This window comes from Oncorhynchus keta, chromosome 37 (genome assembly GCF_023373465.1).
Source record: "Oncorhynchus keta strain PuntledgeMale-10-30-2019 chromosome 37, Oket_V2, whole genome shotgun sequence".
In the NCBI taxonomy this organism is placed as follows: Eukaryota; Metazoa; Chordata; class Actinopteri; order Salmoniformes; family Salmonidae; genus Oncorhynchus; species Oncorhynchus keta.
This window is the reverse complement of record NC_068457.1, coordinates 22248473-22265450: the sequence shown is the minus strand read 5'-3', so window position 1 is coordinate 22265450 and position 16978 is coordinate 22248473. Positions and strand designations below refer to the sequence as shown.

Genomic DNA, 16978 nt, shown 5'->3' with positions numbered 1-16978 from the left:
TGTTGTTGTAAGCTTGGATCTGTGTGCTTGATCTAATGCATTCAGCCACGCTACAGGGTGCCCTAGCCAAAATAGCTTCTAGGCTAATCTAACATTATACAGATATGACTCAGATACAGTGGATTTGGAAAGTATTCAGACCCCTTGACTTTTTCCACATTTTATCTTACAGCCCTTATTAAAAAATGTATTAAATAATGTTCCTCAATCTACACGCTACCCCATAATGACAAAGCGAAAACAGTTTTTTTTGTGGAAATGTATTGAAATAAAACTGATACTGTATTTACATAAGTATTCAGATCCTTTGCTATGAGACTTGTAATTGAGTTCAGGTGCATCCTGTTTCCATTGATCATCCTTGAGATGTTTCTACAATGTGATTGGAGTCCACCTGTGGTACATTCAATTGATTGGACATGACTTGGAAAGGCACACACTTGTCTATATAAGGTCCCACAGTTGAAAGTGCATGTCAGAGCAAAAACCAAGCCATGAGGTCAAAGGAATTGTCTGTAGAGCTCCGAGACAGGATTGTGTCGAGCCACAGAGGGTACCAAAGAATGTATGCAGCATTGAAGGTCCCCAAGAGATGCTAAGCTACAGGAATGTTTTGTGTCTGAGTCTGTAATACCAACATGTTTCAAGCTGACCACCATAGTCCCTGTGTCTAAGAACACTAAGATAACCTGCCTAAATAACTACCAACCTGAAGCACTCACGTCTGTAGCCATGAAGTGCTTTGAAAGGCTGGTCATGGCTCACATCAGCACCATTATCCCAGAAACCCTAGACCCTTTCCAATTTGCAAACCGCCCAAACAGATCCACAGATGATGCAATCTCTATTGCACTCCACACTGCCCTTTCCCACCTGGACAAAAGGAACACCTATGTGAGAGTGCTGTTCATTGACTACAGCTCAGCGTTCAACATCATAGTGCCCTCAAAGCTCATCACTAAGCTAATGACCCTGGGACTAAACACCTCCCTCTGTAACTGGAACCTGGACTTCCTGACGGGCTGCCCCCAGGTGGTAAGGGTAGGTAACAACACATCCGCCATGCTGATCTTCAACACGGGGGCCACTCAGGGGTGTGTGCTCAGTCCCCTCCTGTACTCCCTTTTCACTCATGACTGCACGGCCATACACGACTCCAATACAATCATTAAGTTTTCTGATGACACAACAGTGGCATGAGACACTCTATAGGGAGGAGGTCAGAGACCTGGCTGTGTGGTGCCAGGACAACAACTTCTCCCTCAACATGATCAAGACAAAGGAGATGATTGTGGACTACAGGAAAAGGAGGACCGAGCACACCCCCATTCTCATCGACGGGGCTGTAGTGGAGCAGGTTGAGAGCTTCAAGTTCCTTGGTGTCCACATCACCAACAAACGATTGAAGAACCTTCCAGAAGGACAACCATCTCTGCAGCACTCCACCAATCAGGCCTTTATGGTAGTGGCCAGATGGAAGCCATTAAAAGGCACATGACAGCCCACTTGGAGTTTGCCAAACGGCACCTAAAGGACTCTCAGACCATAAGAAACAAGATTATCTGGCCTGAATTACAATTGCCACGTCTGGAGGAAACCAGGCACCGCTCATAACCTGGCCAATACCATCCCTACGGTGAAGCATGGTGGTTGCAGCATCATGCTGTAGGGATGTTTTTCAGTGGCAGAGACTGGGAGTCTAGTCAGGATCGAAGGAAAGATGATCAGAGGAAAGTACACCAAGATCTTTGATGAAAACCTGCTCCAGAGCGCTCAGGACCACGACTGGGGCGACAGTTTACCTTCCAACAGGACAACGACCCTAAGCACACAGCCAAGACAACCCAGGATTGGCTTCGGGACAAGTCTCTGAATGTCCTTGAGTGACCCAGCCAGAACCCAATCGAACATCTCTGGAGAGACCTGATAATGTGTGCAGCGACGCTCCCCATCCAACCTTACAGAGCTTGAGAGGACCTGAAGAGCAGAATGGGAGTAAAACATGTTTATGTTTTGGGTTCTAATGGGGGTACGACAGTAGAACTAAGCTGATGGGGCATTTTAAGTTATATTCTTCAAGAATCAGTGGCTATATATCTTGATTTTCTTCGTCAAATGTATTCAAGCTTTAAAAGGGGAAAGCACATAAATTGTAGGAAAATCTAGGTGAGGATAACCTCCTTTCTAGGAAGAGGCAGTGGCCACTAGTCCAGTGTTTCCCAGTGTTTTCCATTCCTCCAGTACACCCAAGTAACAGTATACATTTTGTTGTAGTACACCTCATTCAACTTGACAACTAATCATAAAGCCCTTAATGAGTTGAATCAGGTGAGTTTTGTTAAGGGGGGGCTACAACAAAAATATGTGCTGCTGGGTGTTCTGGAGGACTGGAGTTGAGAAAGTTAGGCTACCATATTTTCCTGTGAACCCGAGGGGCTAAAATGATCTCCTGTGTCATGACAAGCCCTTTCCTCTCGGAAAAGCCTCATAAGCAGATGTTTATGTCCTGTAAGAATGTAATGATGTTGCTGTTTTATTGCAGTGGCCTATATATTCTACCCAGCAGGAAAGGCATTAGCCAAGTAGCTACTGTTTTGTTGCTATGCCAATGCTTGTGAAATGTCTACCTCTTTACCAAACTGGTCTTTAGAGAGAGTGTGTGGGAGGGACAGAGCTAGTATAACAGAAAGACCAAGGCATTATCACATTTTATGGGTGTGTTTAGTAGTTGTTTGTCAGGATTTGCAAAGGCCCAAGTACAGTAACACTAACTATCCTCATCTAATTCCTATTTAATCATGTGTGGGTTTTAATGTAGCTGAAGGATAGTGCTATATCCTCTGTTGTGGTTGGTTGCCAGGCTCCAATGAGACTGTGTATGATTGGTCACGGATATGGTGATGAAACCCAGACAGGGACAATACAGGTCTGGAGAACTCTACAGTCAGATGCACAGGAAGCTACTGGGTATAACGTATGGCTTCCACTGCCATAACTCCTCTACTCTCCTCTCATCCCTCTATAGTCTATACTATATCCTCCTACATAATTCCACTCTCCTCCCAATCCTCCCATTTTATCTGTCTTCCTCGCTATTGCTGCCATCACTCCCTCCTCTTCTCATGTTGGAATTCTCCCCCTCCTCCTTCCATCCCCCCATTCCATCCATAGCCCTCCTCCTTCCATCACTCCATTCCATCCATAGCCCTCCTCCTTCCATCCCCCCATTCCATCCATAGCCCTCCTCCTCTCCATTCCATCCATAGCCCTCCTCCTTCCATCCCCCCATTCCATCCATAGCCCTCCTCCTCCCATCACTCCATTCCATCCATAGCCCTCCTCCCATCACTCCATTCCATCCATAGCCCTCCTCCTTCCATCACTCCATTCCATCCATAGCCCTCCTCCTTCCATCCCCCATTCCATCCATAGCCCTCCTCCTTCCATCACTCCATTCCATCCATAGCCCTCCTCCTTCCATCCCCCCATTCCATCCATAGCCCTCCTCCTTCCATCACGCCATTCCATCCATAGCCCTCCTCCTTCCATCGCTCCATTCCATCTATAGCCCTCCTCCTCCCATCACTCCATTCCATCCATAGCCCTCCTACTTCCATCACTCCATTCCATCCATAGCCCTCCTCCTTCCATCACTCCATTCCATCCATAGCCCTCCTCCTCCCATCACTCCATTCCATCCATAGCCCTCCTCCCATCACTCCATTCCATCCATAGCCCTCCTCCTTCCATCCCTCCATTCCATCCATAGCCCTCCTCCTCCCATCACTCCATTCCATCCATAGCCATCCTCCTTCCATCACTCCATTCCATCCATAGCCCTCCTCCTTCCATCACTCCATTCCATCCATAGCCCTCCTCCTTCCATCCCTCCATTCCATCCATAGCCCTCCTCCTTCCATCACTCCATTCCATCCATAGCCCTCCTCCCATCACTCCATTCCATCCATAGCCCTCCTCCTCCCATCACTCCATTCCATCCATAGCCCTCCTCCTCCCATCACTCCATTCCATCCATAGCCCTCCTCCTCCCATCACTCCATTCCATCCATAGCCCTCCTCCTCCCATCACTCCATTCCATCCATAGCCCTCCTCCTCCCATCACTCCATTCCATCCATAGCCCTCCTCCCATCACTCCATTCCATCCATAGCCCTCCTCCTCCCATCACTCCATTCCATCCATAGCCCTCCTCCCATCACTCCATTCCATCCATAGCCCTCCTCCTCCCATCACTCCATTCCATCCATAGCCCTCCTCCTCCCATCACTCCATTCCATCCATAGCCCTCCTCCTCCCATCACTCCATTCCATCCATAGCCCTCCTCCCATCACTCCATTCCATCCATAGCCCTCCTCCCATCCCATTCCATCCATCCATCCTCCCATCATCCATTCCATCCATAGACCTCCTCCCATCCCTCCATTCCATCCATAGCCCTCCTCCTCCCATCACTCCATTCCATCCATAGCCCTCCTCCTCCCATCACTCCATTCCATCCATAGCCCTCCTCCTCCCATCACTCCATTCCATCCATAGCCCTCCTCCTCCCATCACTCCATTCCATCCATAGCCCTCCTCCTCCCATCACTCCATTCCATCCATAGCCCTCCTCCTCCCATCACTCCATTCCATCCATAGCCCTCCTCCTCCCATCACTCCATTCCATCCATAGCCCTCCTCCCATCACTCCATTCCATCCATAGCCCTCCTCCCATCACTCCATTCCATCCATAGCCCTCCTCCTCCCATCACTCCATTCCATCCATAGCCCTCCTCCTCCCATCACTCCATTCCATCCATAGCCCTCCTCCTCCCATCACTCCATTCCATCCATAGCCCTCCTCCTCCCATCACTCCATTCCATCCATAGCCCTCCTCCTCCCATCACTCCATTCCATCCATAGCCCTCCTCCCATCACTCCATTCCATCCATAGCCCTCCTCCTCCCATCACTCCATTCCATCCATAGCCCTCCTCCCATCACTCCATTCCATCCATAGCCCTCCTCCTTCCATCCCTCCATTCCATCCATAGCCCTCCTCCCATCACTCCATTCCATCCATAGCCCTCCTCCTCCCATCACTCCATTCCATCCATAGCCCTCCTCCTCCCATCACTCCATTCCATCCATAGCCCTCCTCCCATCACTCCATTCCATCCATAGCCCTCCTCATTCCATCCACTCCCATTCCATTCCCATAGCCCTCCTCCTCCCATCACTCCATTCCATCCATAGCCCTCCTCCCACTCCATTCCATCCATAGCCCTCCTCCTCCCATCACTCCATTCCATCCATAGCCCTCCTCCTCCCATCACTCCATTCCATCCATAGCCCTCCTCCCATCACTCCATTCCATCCATAGCCCTCCTCCTCCCATCACTCCATTCCATCCATAGCCCTCCTCCTCCCATCACTCCATTCCATCCATAGCCCTCCTCCTCCCATCACTCCATTCCATCCATAGCCCTCCTCCTCCCATCACTCCATTCCATCCATAGCCCTCCTCCCATCACTCCATTCCATCCATAGCCCTCCTCCTCCCATCACTCCATTCCATCCATAGCCCTCCTCCTCCCATCACTCCATTCCATCCATAGCCCTCCTCCTCCCATCACTCCATTCCATCCATAGCCCTCCTCCTCCCATCACTCCATTCCATCCATAGCCCTCCTCCCATCACTCCATTCCATCCATAGCCCTCCTCCTCCCATCACTCCATTCCATCCATAGCCCTCCTCCTCCCATCACTCCATTCCATCCATAGCCCTCCTCCCATCACTCCATTCCATCCAGCCCTCCTCCATCCATCCCTCCTCCTCCCATCACTCCATTCCATCCATAGCCCTCCTCCTCCCATCACTCCATTCCATCCATAGCCCTCCTCCTCCCATCACTCCATTCCATCCATAGCCCTCCTCCTCCCCAATCGCTCCTTTTACCAGTCACCTGCCTTCTTTTCTCTCTATTCCATCCATCACCTCCCTCCTGTCCTTTCTCTATTCCCCCTCTTCCACACCTCCGTTTCTCATCTCCATCAGAGGGGAAACAAAACAACGGTCTCCCAGGACAGTGTGCCCAAGCGCTTATTTCCTTCATCTGGATATCTCAAACCAGCCCAACTGTGATGCTGTTGACACACTCATTCTGAGTGCACCTGCACGCGCCGTGTGCCAATGTGCTTTAAATACCCAGTGTGGCATGACCTTCATATTTCATGTCAGTCACACAACAGAGATCTCTTTTGCTACGTACATACAAACGTTCACACAACATCCTCTCAACGTTACCTTAGCTTATGGGCATGGCTGGGGTAGGTTGGAGCTGTCCTGGCGACCTGGTAAAAGTAACACCTGCGATGAGTGTAATTGGTCTTTGAGCGGTATGAGGATTCTATGTTTGTCTGTCGCAGTGCCACTGCTAACGTTAGGGTTTTTGGCCTCAAAGGTTAATGTGTGTGTGTGTGGTTATCACAAAAGGAGCTGCCCAGGGATTTAGCACCAGCCTGTCTCTAAGGATTTACAGCCTGTGAGAGGTAGTTAGTGGAATTCAATAGGGGTCGACCACAAAGAGGGTATAGGCTACTGTAGCAAACCGATACAGTGAGAAAGAGGTGGTTATACTACACGTAAAAGTCAACACATTTATTATTACAGCATGTTTATTACCCTTTACTAAGTCAGTGGACTGAGAACACGTTGATTCCTGGGAGAGTTGTGGCTGATAGCTTTGGAGAAACATATTATTTAGAGAAGTTTCTAGAGAACTAAATAAAAGGAGAATCATTTCTACTATTTTAGTTTTTTGTTCTTGTATTTCCTAGAAGACAGAAATCCTAAAAGTGAGGCAGCCTTTTGGTTTATGTCTGAGTTCTCTGTCATCTTCCTCTTTCAACTGACTGATAACCCTCCATATTGTGTTATATGTGTGTGTGCTTGTGCATGTTTGTATTGTGTGTGTGTTTCGTCCCTGCACAATGTCTCGTTAGCTAGCAGGCTTTGGAGAAGAGTTGTGTTTAAAAGCGTTATCACATTAGAAGCTACGGGCCCCCAGTGCTACGGACCAATCCGTCTCATTGCCAAGTCCAAACTATTGCTGAGGGAGTCTGTGTTTATACAGCATAACTGGCAGACTGGAAGCCGGGCCGTCCAACTACAGAGATGTTTAAAGATGACGCTTATTTGACCAGCTCTATGGATTAATATACTGTATATACCATTAGGTGTAAATGTTTGCAAAGGACATACATTCATAGGAATGTTGTGTTGGATACAGGAGCATCTGTGTATTGAGAAGTAAGGAATGTGTGCTTGCGTTGGGGTCCGGTGGAAAAGGAACATACCGAAGAGGATCGTTGTAGACATGTAGTTCATCACGTGATCTTCATTCATAATGGCCAGTAATTTCTTCATTTAAGATGGCCAATAAGGCATCATTTCATAAACACATCCGCAGTCCACACATTTCCCAAATGTATAACGTGAATACTCCCTTTAGCTCTGTTGTGGCACCTGACTGACAGCAACTCACTGCTTACAGGCAGTGCTCCCACTTCCCCTCTCTGAGTGTACTTCCCCTTTAAGACCTAGCATCTGTGAGGAAGCCCCTGCACTCAGCTCCTCTCTGCCTCACCACAAGGGCTTTCTGAGGGGCAGCAGGACAGTTCTCTGTAGCGTTGGCTAGATTCACCACAGGGAGTGTGTGTAGTGTGACAAGTCATTTAGAGAGTATGGAAGGTCACAGAGGAGAAAGGGTGTTATTTGGGATCTACAGGTTGTTGATATAAGCAATACCTGTCTGTGGCATACACCTGTTCTCTAATCAAATGACGATAAGGCGTTTCTCCTTCACAGGGAACCGACGACTGAATCTCTTGTCCTACAAAGGTGAGCCTTGTTTTCAACACCATTTTCTTGTAATGGACATATGAATCAAGACTTATGAATCACATGAGCATTTAGGGTTCTTCAACCTCTGAGGAGTTGGAGCTCAGTTAAAAGTAGACATGTCTAAACCTTAATTATAATTGTCAAATTACTGTAAAATGAAAATGTACATTTGCCTTTTTTACTGTAAAATGATCAAAAGTAAATGAGTATTTTGTCATACGAGGATTTTCTAATAGGAGAAACACAGTTACATCCGGCTATAACCCAGTGTTTTTGTAATCCTGGTCTTGTTTTAGCACTACACACCTGATTCAAATGATCAACTCATCATCGAGATTTGATGATTTTATTCAGGTGTGTTATTGCTAAGGCAAACACTAAACTGTGCACTCCTTTGGAGCCACAGGACCAGGATTCAGAAACACTCCTCTCTAACCTACCATTTCTCTGAGCAATGCATCTTATTCAGGGCTGGGCAACTCCAGTCCTCAGGGGTCGGAGTAGTGTCACACTTTATCCACATCCCTAGTAAACACAGCTGATTTAAACTAATTGAATTCTAAACTGACGATCATGATTAGTTGATTATTGGAGTCAGGTGTGTTAGATGGGGCAGGGGCAGAAGTGTGACACCTATCAGGCCCCCGAGGACTGGAGTTGCCCATCCCTGATCGAAATGAACACTCCATTTTGAAAGAATGGAAGCCATTCATTTAACCCTTTTGTATAGGGTTGACAAGATGTAACGGGTTGACAAGATGTAACGGGTTGACAAGATGTAACGAGTTGACAAGATGTAACGGGTTGACAAGATGTAACGGGTTGACAAGATGTAACGGGTTGACAAGATGTAACGAGTTGACAAGATGTAACGAGTTGACAAGATGTAACGGGTTGACAAGATGTAACGGGTTGACAAGATGTAACGGGTTGACAAGATGTAACGGGTTGACAAGATGTAACGGGTTGACAAGATGTAACGGGTTGACAAGATGTAACGAGTTGACAAGATGTAACGGGTTGACAAGATGTAACGGGTTGACAAGATGTAACGGGTTGACAAGATGTAACGGGTTGACAAGGGAGCACAGGTTATGCGTTAGTCCATGGGAGAATCCTGTATGTTACAGTTCAGACATAAAAGGGCATTAACCCACGGTCTCTTACAAGGACATCTGTTACCACGCCACTGTCAAACTGCATGGAGTCTTTTCTCTGTCTGTGTTATAAAGCAGTTTTTTACTGGTTCCTCTAAGAAAAGGAGTCAAAAGGTTGGCTTTGCACAAATCAAATCAAATTGTATTGGTCACATACACATGGTTAGCCGATGTTATTGCGAGTGTAGCGAAATGCTTCTACATCCGACAGTGCAGCAGTATCTAACACGTAATATCTAACAATTCCACAACAAAACCTAATACACACAATCTAGTAAAGTAAAGGGATGAGAATATATAAGTATAACATATATGGATGAGCAGTGACAGAGCGGTTAAGATGCAATAGATAGTAAAGAATAGATAGTGAAGGATACCGTTTCTACATATGAGATGAGTAATGCGAGATATGTAAACATTCTTAAAGGGGCTTTATTAAAGTGACTAGTAGTAATGATCATAGTATATGCCATTAAGCAGATGCTTTTATCCAAAGCGACTTTGAGTCATGCGTGTTCCCAGGTGGTCCCGGGAATCAACATATATTCTGGCATGTTTGTTTATTACCTTTAGGCACATTACAGCACATCATTAAGAACAGCTTAAACTCGTAAAGTAGGGCTACAGATGTAGAATCTTAATCTGAGCCAATTTTCTACAGCAGGAGGATAATCCTGCAGCAACAGGAAATGTGAATTATGTGGACTATAATTTAATGAAAAAATAAAATAATTGTAGAAGTTGTACGTTTTTTGTTAGTATTTTATTAGGGTTCATGTTTGTTACAGCCAAAGCTGCAGCTCCTCTTCCTGGGGTTCAACACAAAACATAAAATATGACATAATACAGAACACCAACAGACAATTACAGCTGAAGGACAGAACTACATCAAATGACAATACATAGCATTAATAGACAGGTACAGAGCTACATCAAATGACAATACATAGCATTAATAGACAGGTACAGAACTACATCAAATGACAATACATAGCATTAATAGACAGGTACAGAACTACATCAAATGACAATACATAGCATTAATAGACAGGTACAGAACTACATCAAATGACAATACATAGCATTAATAGACAGGTACAGAGCTACATCAAATGACAATACATAGCATTAATAGACAGGTACAGAACTACATCAAATGACAATACATAGCATTAATAGACAGGTACAGAGCTACATCAAATGACAATACATAGCATTAATAGACAGGTACAGAACTACATCAAATGACAATACATAGCATTAATAGACAGGTACAGAACTACATCAAATGACAATACATAGCATTAATAGACAGGTACAGAGCTACATCAAATGACAATACATAGCATTAATAGACAGGTACAGAACTACATCAAATGACAATACATAGCATTAATAGACAGGTACAGAACTACATCAAATGACAATACATAGCATTAATAGACAGGTACAGAACTACATCAAATGACAATACATAGCATTAATAGACAGGTACAGAACTACATCAAATGACAATACATAGCATTAATAGACAGGTACAGAGCTACATCAAATGACAATACATAGCATTAATAGACAGGTACAGAGCTACATCAAATGACAATACATAGCATTAATAGACAGGTACAGAACTACATCAAATGACAATACATAGCATTAATAGACAGGTACAGAACTACATCAAATGACAATACATAGCATTAATAGACAGGTACAGAACTACATCAAATGACAATACATAGCATTAATAGACAGGTACAGAGCTACATCAAATGACAATACATAGCATTAATAGACAGGTACAGAACTACATCAAATGACAATACATAGCATTAATAGACAGGTACAGAGCTACATCAAATGACAATACATAGCATTAATAGACAGGTACAGAGCTACATTTGACAATACATAGCATTTAGACAGGTACAGAACTACATCAAAGAATACACACTCATATTATTATGCCAGGTAGCAATCAAATGATAAACACACCATAGTGGCTACACTGCAGTCATCCATTTGTTACAGTTGCTTAACGTTACAATAGCATTCCTGAGGTCCTGATCTCAAAGAAATGTTCTGTAAACACTGACAGGCGAGAATCAAATGACAATACATACAACATTAGAAACCACCCATAGCATTAATAGACAGGTGCACAATATGATTCAGGTACAGATGCTACTCAAATGACAAGTAGCATTAATAGACAGGTACAGAAAACAATGGAAAAGCATTAATAGGTTCTTCAACCACAAATGACAATTAGCATTAATAGACAGGTACAGAACTACATCAAATGACAATCAGCTCATAAATGAGGTACAAATGAAGTTGTCTCCCCATTTTAAAAACAAGGCTTCAACCACTGTTTTCACCATAAACACACCATAGTGGCCATTCAGCTCATAAATGAGCTATAAATGAAGTTGTCTCCCCACTAAGGCTTCAACCACTGTTTTCACCATAGCAACGGGGCCATTCAGCTCATAAATGAGGTACAAATGAAGTTGTCTCCCCACTAAGGCTTCAACCACTGTTTTCACCATAGCAGCTGGGCCATTCAGCTCATAAATGAGGTACAAATGAAGTTGTCTCCCCACTAAGGCTTCAACCACTGTTTTCACCATAGCAACGGGGCCATTCAGCTCATAAATGAGGTACAAATGAAGTTGTCTCCCCACTAAGGCTTCAACCACTGTTTTCACCATAGCAACGGGGCCATTCAGCTCATAAATGAGCTATAAATGAAGTTGTCTCCCCACTAAGGCTTCAACCACTGTTTTCACCATAGCAGCGGGGCCATTCAGCTCATAAATGAGGTACAAATGAAGTTGTCTCCCCACTAAGGCTTCAACCACTGTTTTCACCATAGCAACGGGGCCATTCAGCTCATAAATGAGGTACAAATGAAGTTGTCTCCCCGCTAAGGCTTCAACCACTGTTTTCACCATAGCAACGGGGCCATTCAGCTCATAAATGAGGTACAAATGAAGTTGTCTCCCCACTAAGGCTTCAACCACTGTTTTCACCATAGCAGCCGGGCCATTCAGCTCATCAATCTGTAAGTCGCTCTGGATAAGAGCGTCTGCTAAATGACTTAAATGTAAATGTAATAAATGAGCTACAAATGAAGTTGTCTCCCCACTAAGGCTTCAACCACTGTTTTCACCATAGCAGCCGGGCCATTCATCTCATAAATGAGGTACAAATGAAGTTGTCTCCCCGCTAAGGCTTCAACCACTGTTTTCACCATAGCAACGGGGCCATTCAGCTCATAAATGAGCTATAAATGAAGTTGTCTCCCCACTAAGGCTTCAACCACTGTTTTCACCATAGCAACGGGGCCATTCAGCTCATAAATGAGGTACAAATGAAGTTGTCTCCCCACTAAGGCTTCAACCACTGTTTTCACCATAGCAGCCGGGCCATTCAGCTCATAAATGAGGTACAAATGAAGTTGTCTCCCCACTAAGGCTTCAACCACTGTTTTCACCATAGCAGCCGGGCCATTCAGCTCATAAATGAGGTACAAATGAAGTTGTCTCCCCACTAAGGCTTCAACCACTGTTTTCACCATAGCAGCCGGGCCATTCAGCTCATAAATGAGCTATAAATGAAGTTGTCTCCCCACTAAGGCTTCAACCACTGTTTTCACCATAGCAACGGGGCCATTCAGCTCATAAATGAGGTACAAATGAAGTTGTCTCCCCACTAAGGCTTCAACCACTGTTTTCACCATAGCAGCCGGGCCATTCAGCTCATAAATGAGGTACAAATGAAGTTGTCTCCCCACTAAGGCTTCAACCACTGTTTTCACCATAGCAGCCGGGCCATTCAGCTCATAAATGAGGTACAAATGAAGTTGTCTCCCCACTAAGGCTTCAACCACTGTTTTCACCATAGCAGCCGGGCCATTCAGCTCATAAATGAGCTACAAATGAAGTTGTCTCCCCACTAAGGCTTCAACCACTGTTTTCACCATAGCAACGGGGCCATTCAGCTCATAAATGAGGTACAAATGAAGTTGTCTCCCCACTAAGGCTTCAACCACTGTTTTCACCATAGCAACGGGGCCATTCAGCTCATAAATGAGCTATAAATGAAGTTGTCTCCCCACTAAGGCTTCAACCACTGTTTTCACCATAGCAGCCGGGCCATTCAGCTCATAAATGAGGTACAAATGAAGTTGTCTCCCCACTAAGGCTTCAACCACTGTTTTCACCATAGCAGCCGGGCCATTCAGCTCATAAATGAGCTATAAATGAAGTTGTCTCCCCACTAAGGCTTCAACCACTGTTTTCACCATAGCAGCCGGGCCATTCAGCTCATAAATGAGCTATAAATGAAGTTGTCTCCCCACTAAGGCTTCAACCACTGTTTTCACCATAGCAGCCGGGCCATTCAGCTCATAAATGAGGTACAAATGAAGTTGTCTCCCCACTAAGGCTTCAACCACTGTTTTCATCATCGCAACGGGGCCATTCAGCTCATAAATGAGGTACAAATGAAGTTGTCTCCCCACTAAGGCTTCAACCACTGTTTTCACCATAGCAGCCGGGCCATTCAGCTCATAAATGAGGTACAAATGAAGTTGTCTCCCCGCTAAGGCTTCAACCACTGTTTTCACCATAGCAACGGGGCCATTCAGCTCATAAATGAGGTACAAATGAAGTTGTCTCCCCACTAAGGCTTCAACCACTGTTTTCACCATAGCAGCCGGGCCATTCAGCTCATAAATGAGGTACAAATGAAGTTGTCTCCCCACTAAGGCTTCAACCACTGTTTTCACCATAGCAGCCGGGCCATTCAGCTCATAAATGAGGTACAAATGAAGTTGTCTCCCCACTAAGGCTTCAACCACTGTTTTCACCATAGCAACGGGGCCATTCAGCTCATAAATGAGCTATAAATGAAGTTGTCTCCCCACTAAGGCTTCAACCACTGTTTTCACCATAGCAGCCGGGCCATTCAGCTCATAAATGAGCTATAAATGAAGTTGTCTCCCCACTAAGGCTTCAACCACTGTTTTCACCATAGCAGCCGGGCCATTCAGCTCATAAATGAGCTACAAATGAAGTTGTCTCCCCACTAAGGCTTCAACCACTGTTTTCACCATAGCAGCCGGGCCATTCAGCTCATAAATGAGGTACAAATGAAGTTGTCTCCATGCTAAGGCTTCAACCACTGTTTTCACCATAGCAACGGGGCCATTCAGCTCATAAATGAGCTATAAATGAAGTTGTCTCCCCACTAAGGCTTCAACCACTGTTTTCACCATAGCAGCCGGGCCATTCAGCTCATAAATGAGCTATAAATGAAGTTGTCTCCCCACTAAGGCTTCAACCACTGTTTTCACCATAGCAGCCGGGCCATTCAGCTCATAAATGAGCTATAAATGAAGTTGTCTCCCCACTAAGGCTTCAACCACTGTTTTCACCATAGCAGCCGGGCCATTCAGCTCATAAATGAGGTACAAATGAAGTTGTCTCCCCACTAAGGCTTCAACCACTGTTTTCATCATCGCAACGGGGCCATTAAGCTCATAAATGAGGTACAAATGAAGTTGTCTCCCCACTAAGGCTTCAACCACTGTTTTCACCATAGCAGCCGGGCCATTCAGCTCATTAATGAGCAAAATGGTTCTTCAAAGGGTTCGCCTATGAGGACAGTCCAATAACCCTTTTAGGTTCTAGACAGTACATTTCTTTCTAAGAGTGAAGTGGGCAAGCTTACAAAACAAATACATTTAGATAGATTTTATGCAATTGCTTGTCATATAGAATATATTCATTATATTTCTATCAAAACATTCAGATAGAAATGTATAGCATATACAGTAATATAGGGCTTTCATTGTGTCAACCCCCCCATCCAAATATGATTACCTGTCATATACAGTAATATAGGGCTTTCATTTTGTCAACCCCCCCATCCAAATATGATTACCTGTCATATACAGTAATATTGGGCTTTCATTTTGTCAACTCCCCCCAGTTGTTGTCCTTCTCTCTTCCTGCCTATTCAGACCAAAGGCTTGATATTACATTTCCTTTGGGATCAATCTACGTGAACCGCAGCAGTCTGCAGGAAGAAAACAAAGACACTCGTCTTTTAAACATTCCTCTCTCTTACGCTGGGGCAATGGAGGGGAAACAGCAATCCTGCGGCCATGATGACTGTTGTAATTGTGTTTAAAGAGAGAACATCTATGTACATCTATCTACAAGTGGAGAGGCAGAACACGAAGACACTGTGTTTTACCTAAATAGGCCATTTAACCAATAAACTAGGGTTATTCAATTACAGACCCTCAAGCCCTGATATACTGCTGGGACTCTTTTCTGCCCGATTTGTTGATCAATTAATACCATTGAGTCTCCCGTCTGTCCTGAGCTGCCAGAGTCTCCCGTCTGTCCTGAGCTGCCAGAACCGCCGGTCAGCCAGGAGCTGCCAGAGCCGTCAGTCAGCCAGGAGCTGCCAGAGCCCACCCAGACCCTCCCCTACAGGTTCAGGTTTTGCAGCCGGAGTCCGCACCTTGGGGGGTACTGTCACGTCCTGACCTTAGTCTAGGGATGACACACATAACAGAGAATGAACACCCACGAAACACAGGTGGAAAAAGCTACCTAAGTATGATTCTCAATCAGAGACAACTAACAACACCTGCCTCTGATTGAGAACCATACCAGGCCAAACGCAAAATTCAACATAGAAAAACAAACATAGACTGCCCACCCAAACTCACGCCCTGACCATACTAAAACAAGGACAAAACAAGGGAACTAAGGTCAGAACGTGACACATATGGTCTCTAGACCAGAGAGCAGTTTGAGTTTACATTTACACGTCGGTCATTTAGCCAACATTCTTATCCAGAGCGACTAACAGGCAGTTTGTTTTTGAGCTCTGAATATATCATGCTCCATGACCTCTGGTCTCACTGTATTCTGTCTGTCTGTCTTCACCCAGGCTTCCTGCAGTTTAATGGGAGCTGTGGAAGTCTCCGTAGCAGTGGGGGCAAAGGTCTGGCACACTAAGGACAACTGTGGAGGAACACAACCACCGCAACCGCAGCCATGGATGACCTGGCCAATGACTCTGCTGTGCGGCCGCTGCTGTCGGAGGCACGTCTCATCTACGCCATCACCGTGCCCCTGTCCACCGCCATCATCCTGGCCAACCTGGTCATCATCCTGGGCATCTCCTGTAACCGTCAGCTCTACAACACCCCAAACTACTTCTTCCTGAGCCTGCTAGTGGCTGACCTGTGTATGGGCGTGGCCCTGCCGTTCATCCCCTGGATGGGACTCAACCGTCCGTTGAGTTTTAGCTCCTGTCTCCTGGTTCATATTTTTCCTAATTTCTTGTTCCTGGCGTTCCTGTTTAACCTGGTGATAGTTCATTATGAGAGGTACATGTGCATCATGAGTCCGTTACATTATAGTAGCTTCTGGGTTCACCGCCACTTCCCGCTGGTGCTGCTTGCCGTGTGGGCGCCGCCACTGCTCTACGCCTCCCTGCCCGCCTTCGGCTGGAACAACCGGGCCGGCCCAGGGTGGAACGGCTGCTGCTCGTTTAACGACACGGGCGCGCGGGGTGCGCCGGTGAACTGTTCCACCGTGGTGGCAGCGGTAGCGGCGCCGGGCAGCTCTGAGTGCTGCTCTTACAGACGGGTCTTCCCCAACGCCTTCATCTACCTCGAGGTGTACGGGCTGCTGGCGCCTGCCATCCTGTCCATCGCGGGCATGACGGGACGTGTGCTGTGGATCACCCGGGGCCAGATGAAGGATATCTGCCGGCTGCACCGCTCCGTGGCGACCAGGGGGGGCGGTCAGGCCTTGGAACGGGAGCAGCGGCTCAACCTCCGCTACACGCGGTGCGTGGCCGCCGTGTCGCTGACCTTCCT

At 45.9% G+C, this 16978-nt stretch overlaps 1 protein-coding gene and 1 long non-coding RNA gene across 3 annotated transcripts in view; both read left to right on the top strand.

The window, feature by feature from the left end:
- Positions 1-11834: 11834 nt before the first annotated feature.
- Positions 11835-14929, top strand: LOC127916618 (uncharacterized). 2 transcript variants are annotated; one of them, XR_008095399.1, is made up of 3 exons: positions 11835-12181; positions 12992-13084; positions 14462-14929. It is a non-coding gene; the product is annotated as an uncharacterized LOC127916618 (long non-coding RNA). The 2 variants fall into 2 exon arrangements; XR_008095398.1 differs by lacking the exon at positions 14462-14929 and adding an exon at positions 13409-13519.
- Positions 14930-16005: 1076 nt separating this feature from the next.
- Positions 16006-16978, top strand: part of LOC127916617 (G-protein coupled bile acid receptor 1-like) — a 1541-nt gene continuing 568 nt past the window's right edge. The window contains exon 1 of the mRNA XM_052498922.1: positions 16006-16978. This exon is cut by the window's right edge and continues 568 nt beyond it. Within this exon, the coding sequence (XP_052354882.1) occupies positions 16149-16978 (830 nt within the window). The 5' untranslated portion in view covers positions 16006-16148.